The sequence below is a fragment of the Rutilus rutilus genome (genome assembly GCF_951802725.1).
Source record: "Rutilus rutilus genome assembly, chromosome: 11".
NCBI lineage: Eukaryota > Metazoa > Chordata > Actinopteri > Cypriniformes > Leuciscidae > Rutilus > Rutilus rutilus.
This window is the reverse complement of record NC_140216.1, coordinates 26113951-26125825: the sequence shown is the minus strand read 5'-3', so window position 1 is coordinate 26125825 and position 11875 is coordinate 26113951. Positions and strand designations below refer to the sequence as shown.

At 40.9% G+C, this 11875-nt stretch overlaps 1 protein-coding gene across 1 annotated transcript; it reads left to right on the top strand.

The window, feature by feature from the left end:
* Positions 1-512: 512 nt before the first annotated feature.
* LOC311299761 (sperm acrosome membrane-associated protein 4-like) lies at positions 513-11470 on the top strand. Its single transcript, XM_084423574.1, has 3 exons — positions 513-703; positions 7448-7558; positions 11184-11470. The coding sequence occupies exons 1-3, from the start codon at positions 652-654 to the stop codon at positions 11408-11410; spliced, it is 390 nt and encodes a 129-aa protein (XP_084279700.1). The 5' UTR covers positions 513-651; the 3' UTR covers positions 11411-11470.
* Positions 11471-11875: the final 405 nt, after the last annotated feature.

Sequence of the window (11875 nt, the reverse complement as noted above, 5' to 3'; positions counted from 1 at the left end):
TTTATACATATAAAATTAGGAAGCTTAACTTTGCCCTTAGCCCATTTGATATCCAAAATGTTATCTCATGTTTTACCACTATCTAAGAGCCAGCGGCAAATTCCCGAAGGATTAGCCAAGATAAAGCTGTTCTCAGCGGGTACAGGAGCAAAATCCTATTTGTAAAATTCAACTATTTGTAGGCCTATGTAAAATACAGGACAAATCATGTCCAATATTGATTTTATACGGGACGCATCGTTTTACCTTTAAATTCGAGAAGATCCTGTATTTTAAGGGACGGAAACCCACTACATCACCGGCCTTACAGACGAGCAGCGGCTGCCTAATGCAATCCATGTCCATCGTTGATTACAGACCTATTCAAAAACACCAATTAATCGTCACTCGATGTAAAGTTTTTAACAAAGCTGATAGAAAAGTAACGTTGCTCCTTTCGACATTCACGCAACTAAAATGGAATTTGTTTTTGACAACAAAATAATGTATTGTACACCACGCCCTTGATACAGGTTGCTGCAAAACTGTTCAGTAGGCTACGGGCGGTGCCATGGGTGTGGATCTATAAATATAGCGGATCTCTGCTGTTCACATCAGTGTGACTAGAGTTTAACGGTCTTCTTCTACTTGAACTCAGCTATAGCAAGAAACATGAACAAACTCACTTGTGGCTTCTTTGCAGTCGTTCTGTATTTCACTATGGGTAAGATTTTTTTATTTATTTTTTCGTTGTTAATCTGGCTTCTAATAGCAACTATATAATCGCAGTAGATTATTTGATAGGTTATTTATGGTTGTTTTATTTAAGTGACGAATGAGCTAGGCTACTTTCATTCCACTTCAATTCAGTTATTGTGCAATATGGGAATCCGTGAGTCACAAACATAATAAATTTAGAAGCCTGTGGTTTATGAGTCATTCTTATGAGTAGCCTAGCCTAATATTGCTTTCAGTGATTTTAGTCTACACCAAGCTTCCAAAAAATAAATACTTTTAGAATTTAGGAATTTTAGAACTTTTTATGTTCTATAATAGCTAGCTAATGAAGTTTGTAACATGTTGATAGAAAGTATTGTAAAGTCTGGTTTAGCCTGTTCTTGCCCATTTGTCGATGTGTGCTTGTTTTGAGGGAGAGAAAGAGACAGGTTAGCTTGAGGCAGAGAGACCAGTTTACACCCAAACTTGTCAGAACTTGTCAGTTTGGGTGTTTGCTTTGGACCACTGTTCTGACTGAATCTGATCAAAGATCTGTCATATCTCAGTTATTATTTTGTATAGAGTGGAAGTTAATTTATGTTTTACAGAGAGAATATAAGAGCACATTGTTTCTGTATAGCTTTCAAAACTTGGATCATGTTAGATTATGTAATCTCACTTTTGTTTTGATTTTGGTGCCTATACTCATTTTCTTGACTGAAGTGTGAAAAGAACTCAGAAGGTGGCAACAATAAATCTGATTTCATAGCAATTCCATAGAAGAACCATTTTGGGTTCATCAAAGAAAAGTTCTAAAAATATATTTTTTTCTTTGTGTGAAGATCATTAATAATCTGAAGAACTTTTTTCCTCTAAAAAAAGTTTGTGCACTGGAAAAATTCCATGGATATTATTAAAGGTTCTTCATAGAACCATAGATGCCAATAAAGAACCTTTACTTTTAACAGTGAGGTAAATAGAGAAGATATTTTTTGCTGTTTAATGTTAATCTTTTAAGTCAGCAAGAAATCCGAATTGGGTACAATGAGGTGATTATTCTCCTCAACCATTAAACATCAAAACTGAAGAGTATAAAAGTATTAACAAATTACAGACCACAAATAACTCCAAAAGCTCAGATGAGTGTTAATATAACAGATATTTTGTATTATTATATTTTGTAGTTTTAAAATACTGTAAAATACTTTGTAAGAAGTATGGCCTCTGATTGGTGCCTACTCAGTAGTTTGCCCAGACCTGTTGAAATGAGAACAGGATATTGATCCATATGGAAGAAGGGGGTCAAGGTAAGAAACGTGCTGGTTGCCAGCTTTCCATACATTTTTTACATGAATCGTTATAATTTTTAATAGTTCATGTTCAATTTTGGTGTTCTTTTTAGTAGCTTAGGCTAAATAGTTTTCCAACTTAAATGCTTTTCTTGAAAACTATTTTACCGAGCAGCAGCCTCACAGTTAACGTTAGCTTGCTACTTTCAGCCTATGTTAAGTTCATCGATTGTGCACGAAAATAATAATAAAGCATGAATGACTGCCGACACATAATTTATTATTATATTTATGATTAACAATCAAATGATTAATTAGTTAGAAACTAGTTGCTATGAATACAGGTGCTATCAGTTGTCCTCTTATGAATGACTTGTTTGTCTATGGGCCCTATTTTAAAGATATAAGCCCATGGTCTAAAGCGCACAGGGCAAGTGCACTTAGGGCGTGTAGCTGAGCAGAAATACATAATCATGTTCTGCTTGGTCCCCTCAAAGTTGCGTTGGATTTTCTCCTCAGCGTAAAGGTTAAGAGGCCCATCCTATCACTGTTTTCCATGTTCATAGAGTTAGTGTGTGAGGTAAATATATAGGCTGTAATCTGTGTGTTTACACAGCTTTTTTTAAAATGGCGGGTGCTGGTGTTTTGCGTGCATTCGGCCAATCAGCATATATTAACGTCACTGGTAGTTCCTGTTGTCCTGGTTAAGACCCTACTCTTAAATTAGTTAAATTAGCTAAATTAGTTTGTTAGAACTAAAATCGTTCCTAGTTCCTGCGGTGCGAACACGCCAAAATCCGGGTACTTCCGCCAATAGTTCTAGGAACTATGAAAAGGTTCCTCCGGTGCGACAGCCCCTATTGACTTTAGACCAGGTTTTTGTTGGTCAATGGCACAGTCTATTTGAGTTGCCTCAAAATAGCAACGCACCAACAATGCGCCTGAACACACCTCGTTTTCAGACCAGCATGATCCAAGGATACAATTATGTGTCATTCGCAAACTGTTTCAGACCAGCAAACCCATGGGTGCACAAATGGGCGCAAATGCATTTACTATTTAAACAATGTGGCACAGGACGGGAAAATGAGAACTGCGTCAGGCTGAAACTAGCAAAAAACATTTGCACATTGCGCCGGGTGTATAGGGCCCATTGAGACAACTACGTGAATATATTGAACTGTATTTATGCAGAAATACGATGTTATAGCGATCAGTGAGCCGAGAGCGCACATACACGGTTTGTTTGCGCATCAAACAACAGACTTGCACATGTACGACACCTGTATGTCATTGTAATCGCCTCTACCTTCATTCGCCATCCATACAAAAAAAAAAGCCTCCACACTGGTTTTCTTTCTCCAACTGAGAGATGTATTTTAAGTATCATGTTCATGAATCGGTTGGGGTGTTTTGAGCCGCTGGTCTGTCTGTATTTCACACAGCACAATGAGAAATGGCTTTGGGTGCTTTTTTTTTTTTTTTTTTTACATTTATTTAACGTATTAATACTAAAATGTTTGAATTAGGCTATTAATAAATTTAAATTAAGTTTAAGTTATCTCACGGCCCCCTGGTGGATCACTAAGACTTCTTCCACTCATTGCTATCATTGAAACCACTCATTAATTTAGCGCCTGATGCTTCTGATAATCTTGAAGCTCTGAAACGCAAACAGCAGCCTGGGGTGACTTTACATGAATCAGCATTCTGATCTTATCTGCAACAGTTTCACATATTTCAGAGGATGTTAGAAAAAACGTAGGCCTATTTAAAGCCATGCTTATTTCTCTTTATAGCTCATGAGTTTGTATAAGGTCCATGTACTTTTTGATCATTTCATTTCCTGTTTGGAATGGAATAACGAGAAATGAAAACCAGCTCGTTTATTCGTTTTTTAGTTTAGTTTAAAAAACGAAAAATGAGATTTTGGCTCGATTTTTCATTTTTCGTTTGTGGTTTATAAATCGGTTTATGGGTTCGATATTTAATTTGCACACATGGGCGGCGTCGAAACGCCCCTTTCAGCTGATTGGTCAAAACGCTCCGCCTTCAGTAAGCTATGAGCTTTTCTTTCTGTCAGGCAGAATAAGAGTCAGTAGTACGAGTGCGGCACTGACAAATGCACTTTAATAAAATAATGTCTGAAACCACCACTCACTGTTAACTACGCACAATATTTGAAGCAGAAATATGTTGCTGGTCACGTAATTCATGCTGCTGCGACTTGCAAGCGAGTTGAAACGACCCCAATAATGTGAGCCACAGTATAGTATGACTATGACAGATTATTTTAGCATGATGTATTTCCCATTGATGAATACAGTGCAAATAGTTCCGTCTCTTTGGATAAAAGGGAAGTGGAAATACAAATCATAATAGGCTGAACTGTAGGCTACCATGATAATATGTCCGTAACATTAGATGTCCGTAGATGACATACCCATAACTGTTACATTAGAGTTAGGGGATCACACAGTTTGTACAGTATAAAAATCATTATGTCTAAAGTTCCCATTAAACATGAAAACCCAACAACACAATGGGAATATATCCTTGTTTTCAACCACAATACAACGTCTGTCCAATGTAGAAATAAATTTGATATTGATATGAGGGTAGGTAGGCAGGCATAGATTCAGAGGCATAAGGTATTGTAAGTGTTACACACAACAATGCAAAAATAATAAAACAATGCATTGACATTTACTTTTGATACTTAAGTACTTTTAAAAACAAGTACTTCTGTACTTTTACTTAAGTAAAAATCGGTCTTTACAACTTTGACTTGTAACGGAGTAATATTTGATCCGTAGTATCTACTTTCACTCAAGTAAGGAAGTTGTGTACTTTGTCCACCTCTGAAAACATCTGTTCATAATCTGTGATTACACAATTCCAATACGAATAGCACCGGGAAGCGTCTGGAATAACTCTGTACTGATCAATCCACATTTTTAAGCCAGCTAATTTTACAATAGGCTTATATTCAGAATGTCCTTCTCGTATAACGCCAACGACCGCACAAATGGGCTTCCTTTGTGAAATATAGCAGATCACCGTTGAAAAACAGAATAAACAGTAAACAGAATTTCAGAATTTCCAAAGAGAATTTTCCAGAGCCACTCTGTTGCAATTGTTTAACTGTCCTTTAGCCATGTCAAGTCACATTTATTTATATAGCGCTTTTTACAATACAGATTGTTTCAAAGCAACTTTTACATAGATAACAGGAAAATAATGCAAAAAAAGTTTGTTTCCAGAAGAAAATAGCATCACAGTCCAGCTTTAGTAAGTTCAGTGATGTTTCATTTTTGTTGTAAAAAAGTTATTAATTTAGTTAATTTGTATATCTAGCCATTCTAGAGAAAAACGTGATGTCATCGTCCAGCTCAGTTCAGTTCTCATAAAATGGTGTCAATGCAGAGAGATCAAAATTATTTTTGAATATTAAATTCAATGTTACATTTTATGTCCCCAACCAAGCAAGCCAAAAGCCTATAGCAACAAAGGTGAAAAAAGGCAACAGTGGCATTGAATCAAAACTCATCAGGTGGCAGAATGGAGAAAAAAAACCTTGGGAGAAACTAGGCTCAGTCTGTGGGCCAGTTCTCCTCTGGTCAACGAATGAACAGTGTATGATTATGATTCAGGCAGCATTATAGGTCAGTAGTCAGATTGGATTGGAACAATCAGAATATTATCCAGTTCCATCTGATTGAAGATCGGAGTCATCACGTCGGTATGGTTACGGTTTTGCTGAGGATCAGTCCCGATCTTTAGCCTGCATTTGTTACAGACAAACCAGGCAACGTTTTACACCATTACACAACTCTGAGTAATTGTGGAAACCATTTGAAGCAACTTTAAATCTCACCACCAACATATTTTCCATGGCTTTTATTTTCCATATTTAAACTTGGATTCTTTAGGAGACAACATTGTCTCAGCAACTATTGGTAACCAAGTGGCTATTTGATTTTGCACAGTATCAAACAACATTCGGTATCAAATACATATTCTCTGTAACCTCCACCCACCCTACTGTCAGTGAGACAATCTGCTCTAAAGAAGATCAAATTATCATGTGCCTGGAAAACAGGTTTAACCGGGATTTAAGAAAAGAGAGACATTTCACAGAAAAGAGGGAAGAACTCAGTAATTATCTGACATGTCACAATCAGGTCTATGCTTGCCCAGATCTTAAAAAAACAAAAACAAAAAATAAATCTGAAGCACACCTGAATCTTCATTAATGTTGGAGAAATTATATATGTGCATATTTATCTCTGTTTGTAGTAACTCATTGTGTAACAAATTGGTGGTTGAGGGTGTTTAATGGCTCAGAAAATAAAAGCCTCTTCACCTTGTTTATTTTATTTACTTGAATGGTTTTGTTTAATTGGTGAATGTTTCAAACCCCTGTTAGTGAACTGTGACTGCATTAGAACTTAAAAATAACTATTTCAAATATAACATGGATCATTCACTATATGATATATGTATCTGTGTGTATGGATGGGGGTTATTAATAAGCTATTGTTTGGATACAAATTTATATTCAGAATTTAGCTTTAAAATCAGATTTAAAAAAAACTTAAAGGTAAAAAATTATTCATAAACATAGTATTGTTTTTGTACATTTTTGTTAGGTTTAGGTCCCTCATAGATATGAAGATAAACATGGGTGGGTGGGTGTGGTAGATAGGAGGGGAGACTTCCCTGAAAGGTTTTAACTTCCACCCAGGGTGTGACCGAAACCAGCCTGTGTAGATTTTCTTTTCTTTCTTTTCATATTTAGTCTCTCTCTCTCTCTCTCTCTCTCTCTCTCTCTCTCTCTCTCTCTCTCTCTCTCTCTCTCTCTCTCTCTCTCTCTCTCTCTCTCTCTCTTTGTGTGTGTGTGTGTGTGTGTGTGTGTGTGTGTGTGTGTGTGCATATATTTGGGTAAACTATTGTTGTAGATGAACTCTTTGTGTTTCAATTGCATGTTTAAGTTTGTGCATGCAATTCTTCATCCCCCTTTTGCTGTGAATGACATCATTTAACACAGATGTGTATTTTAAAGAAACCAGACCAGAACAGCAGGGTTTTATAGTAATTTTCAAGCATTTCTTCTTGTTATGTGAATTCTTCAGGTGCTTCACATGACTCGCACCCTCACCAGAACCCAGAACATCTGATCTAGAGCACACAATTAGAGGAGAAAGGGTTGAGAAATGTTGACAATTATACTTATGTTGCTTTTTAGATCAGTGTGAAAAATAAATCTGCAAAATGGTGCTACAACACTCTTACCTTATACCTTTACAGTAAAACAGGACATTTAGAAAACTGTTTATTACTTTTTATGCTAGAGAAACTTCTATGCTTTTTAAAAAAGATTTTAATAAATTCCATGAGGGGTACCATGTAACTAACAGCTTAATTATTATAATTTTTTTTGTGAATCTGTTCTCTCTCAGGTCAGGCCCTGCAGTGTTATGACTGTAAAGTGGGTTTCGGAAGTCTTTGCTTCACAACCAAAACGACATGTGATGCTGGTCAGCAGTGCTTCAGTGGATTAGGGAAAGCTGGTAAGTTTATGCTGTGCAAAAGCCATTGAACACCCTTTTCCCAATTAGGTCATAAGTTATGAGAAACGTCTCGGTTACATATGAAAGGAGACGTAGTCATACGTTACGATTGATTGGGATCACGCTTAGGGAGCCTGTCATCTTTGAGTATTGTAAAAACGAGCCAATGCACATTGGCGTGCGTGAATTGCATCACACGCTCCGCCCCGCAGCGCGGGTATAAATTCAGAAGTGGATGCACGCACCAGTTGTTTTTCGCTGAGGAGCCGAGCGGAACCCGGGTCAGCGGGGGTACAGCAATAGTGGCTACGGGACTACGTCTCCGTTCCCTCCTTCAGGGAACGAGGGTTACATACGTAACCGAGACATTCCCTTTCAGTCACTCTTGTTCGACGTAGTCTGATTGGGGTCCCAACTAAAACGCCACTATTGCTGCCACCTTCTAGTGCCTAGACAAAAGCCTCTTGATCCTCCCGCATTGAGGCAGACATAGGACAGGGCTTAGGCCAGGAAAGTCACTGCTGTTACACAGGACCACTGGGAAAGCATTACCTTTCATTGGAAGGCAAACGCTGCGGAAGCCACATCCTGCCCAAAAGGAGGTAACATGTGGAGAATACACATATGGACTGAGAGAAATTAGCGGGCAGTACAACATATATGGAATGTCACTGAGGTGGCTCCAGCCGAACACAGGGGTCGCTGTACTGGGCAGTGCAAACTTGCTGAGCAGTATCATCAAGCAAGGGAACTGCTAACAACTCGAGGCAATGAATGCCAATGCAGTGGGAGGTTCGCCCAAACCCCTGTTTACTGCATGCCCGTTATACGTGGCCCCTGAGCTGGTGTTTAGTAGACACTTGTTCTAGGAGCGTTTAGTCTGGAGAAACAAAAGGTCTGAACACTGCTGAGAGTTTGGCAGCAGACCAGATGTTGTTAACACACGGAGCGTGCTGCTCTGCCCCGGCCACCTAGGGACTCGGTCATGAAGCCGGTGCTTAAGCGGTCATCATATGGAGGAAGCCGGTTTATATGCGACTGCATCTACCATATGCCCCAGGAGCCTCTGAAGGTTTTTCAGTGGGACCATCTCTCACTTCTATGAAGCACTGACCGGACACATTCCTGTTGAGAAACGTGTAAACCAAGTCCACCTCCAAACCGGAAATAAGCTCCTCAGTCTATGGACGAGTTACTTTTCTCCAGTTGACCTGAAGACCTGACTGGCTATGTAGCACTCGAAGGGAGGGACTTGTACTGAGACTTCGACCTCTCAATGCAAGATCACAGGATGGCCTGCATTGCGGAAGGGTAGAGATCTGAAGTACGCGTCTTTCAGGTCGAACGCTGCAGACCATTCAAGGGGATGGAGCATTAGGAATGCGTTACTTTGTTCGTAACTTGAACGGAAGCTTGAAACAACAAGAACATAGATCCCTGATCTAACTCGCTGATGGCTCGATCACATCCTTTGCCAGTAGGAAGCGATGACCGCACACATGACAGACACAATTTGGAACACTGAAGTGTAACAAATAGCGCTGAGCATGGGCAGGTGCCGGACGAACTGAATCGTCTAGCCGAGTCTGCTGATACAAAGGAACCGGCTGGATCAGTCAGGAGCACCGTCTAGTGCTACAACTGGCTGACACAGGGGAACAAAGGGTACCACAGACTTCTAGGCAAAAAAACAGGGTCCCAGCTCGGAAGGCCCGAAGGCGGCCCGAAGCAGGGTCTGAGTGTGTAGTGTGACTCTTAATCTAGATGACGTCAGAGAATGCGTGAGAAGGCGAGACCGGGTCCTCGAACCGTACCCGACTGCTGGCTGGCGATGCAAGAGGTAGCTGAAGGTTGCAAGGCTTTACAGGGTCGCACACCATCAGTCTGGCCCTCTAGGGACCCAGGAACATAGGAAATTGCTCTTTCTTTGAAAATGTAAGTATCGCTGGCTCTGCTTTTAAGGGAGCCAGCAGCGGAACAGACACATACACAAACAAAGAATCCTCCCAGCCCTCCACCGGGGGGAGGGAGTGGATCGGTGACCATCTCCAAGAGCTCTCTACTAAACCAAGAGCTTGCGCTTGCGCTTACCACCTGGCTTGGTAGCGCCTGGAGCAGGCGGGGCGCCCCGTCTGCGACCGGGTCCATGCTGAAACCTGGGTGGAGGCTGCTGCGATGACTCAGCGGGAGCAGAGGCGGAGGCAGACAGATGCCCTCGGCGATGAGCAGGCGGAGTATCTGACCCGGACAGACGGGTGGAGGTAGTAGCGGGCCGCCGGGGCAGAATGTGCCAGATGGCCTTCGTCTGCTTCTGGACAGCTGAGAACTGTTGGGCAAAGTTCTCTACTGCATCACCGAATAGCCCAACCTGAGAAATGGGCGAGTCCAGGAATCAAACCTTGTCCGCATCCCTCATATCCACCAGGTTGAGCCAGAGATGGTGCTCCTGGACCACTAAGGTGGATATCGCCAGAATGATCGCGTGAGCTGCAACCTTCGTACCCCGGAGGGCAAGGTCGGTTGCAGTGCGGAGCTTACCCATGAGCTCACGGTCTGAGATGGACATCCTGTCCTCTGGAGGGGCCCGAACGAAACGGCAGGTCGGTCCACTACAGAGGGACCAGCACGTTCCTCGGGGAGCTCCACCGGCTGCGGTGTGAGAGAGGAGGGAGGGATCCACGGGGCCTTGCTGGGCGGATTTCCCCTCACCGTAATCCTCAGATCACCCAACCCATAGGAGTGGGGACTTCGCGTTTAACGAAGGCAAGTCTTGATCTCAACACCGAGATAACCATATTCCCACAATGAGAACATGAATCATCCACGCGAGTTGCTTCAGCGTGTTGTAAGCCCAAACACGGGATGCATCTATCGTGACCGTTAGAGGGGGACAGAGCCCTACCGCACCCAGAAACGCACGGATGGAATGGCATCTTGAAAAAGACTCAAACACACCCGTGTTGCTCTTTCAGGAAATGGGACCCGTCACCAGTGCCGGAGCACACAGGGGAACAACTGCGGCAACACTTTACAGTGAAGCACTCACTACTTCCGCCCTCAACTGGCCGCCAACAAAACACTCAAAGAAATGCTGTTAAAACAGCAGTTGAGAGCTTCCGTAGCTCACGATCACCGCTGCACTCGCTGTCACATACCAGCACTGGAAGAGTCTTCCAGAAGAACACAGACACACTCGCTCGTTGTAGAAAACAACACTCTTCAGAGACATTAGAATGATCCGATCGGCTCCGAAGCGTGCATCCACTTCCGTATTTATACCCACGCTGCAGGGCGGAGCGTGTGATGTAATTCACGCACGATAATGTGCATTGGCTCGTTTTTTCAATACTCGAAGATGACAGGCTCCCTAAGCGTGATCCCAGTCAGTCATAACGTCAGACTGCGTCGAACGCGAGCGACTGAAAGGGAACCAAACTTTAAGGACATACATTTTCATTAAACAGTTATTATTTTTGCATCTCCTTAAATTGTAAGATTTAATATTCTAAAACTGAATAATTTATTGTTATAATTTATATATGAAGACCATTTTTATGTTAGCATATATTTTTTTCTGTTCTATATTTTTAAGCTTAATCTGTGTTTTCTTGCATCTCAATTTCAGCTAGTTTAGTGGATATCAAGATGAAAGGATGTCTTGATGTGTCCCAATGCAATAAAACTGAGCAGGTGAATTTCCCGGCCAACACAAATTCAAGCCTATACCAAATGACGAAGACATGCTGTTCTACTGACCTGTGTAACTCAGCTCTGGGTCACTTTCACTTCTCTGCTGTCAGCATGGCCTTCACTACCATCACCTCTGTGTTCATGGTCAAAATCCTCATTTGAGGAGGATAATATCAGCTCACTCACACATACAAAAAAAAAAAAAGGTTTTAATTTAAGCCATTATTAGAATTAACACTTAAATTGGGTCACCTACTTGAATTTGAATAGCTTTCGATCATAAATTCAAGTTTTTACTTGATTGCCAGTAGTGATAATTTTAACATACCATCGAGTTAACTTACTTAAAATACTTTTTCTAAAAAGAAACCAGGCAGATATTCATTTGATAGCAATATAATACATATTGGTACATAGGTACACATGGTTGTATTGGTACACACACACACATGTCTGCATGCAGTCAAACAGATTTCTTTACTCTTCTTGGGGGAGTTTGAGTAATATTGAGTAATAGTATTTTTATGATTTTATTTCTCCTGATGTCTCATTTCATTTAAATGTTGGGGGGGGGGAGGTGTTATCTTGTATCTCTATTTTTATAAAATTTGTAACGCTGTCAACATG

Excerpts from the sequence above, each read along its gene's own strand:
- LOC311299761 (XM_084423574.1), top strand. The coding sequence starts at position 652 with ATGAACAAACTCACTTGTGGCTTCTTTGCAGTCGTTCTGTATTTCACT. Across the intron at positions 704-7,447 it reads CGTTCTGTATTTCACTATGG|GTCAGGCCCTGCAGTGTTAT; the intron begins GTAAGATTTTTT and ends GTTCTCTCTCAG. Across the intron at positions 7,559-11,183 it reads CAGTGGATTAGGGAAAGCTG|CTAGTTTAGTGGATATCAAG; the intron begins GTAAGTTTATGC and ends TCTCAATTTCAG.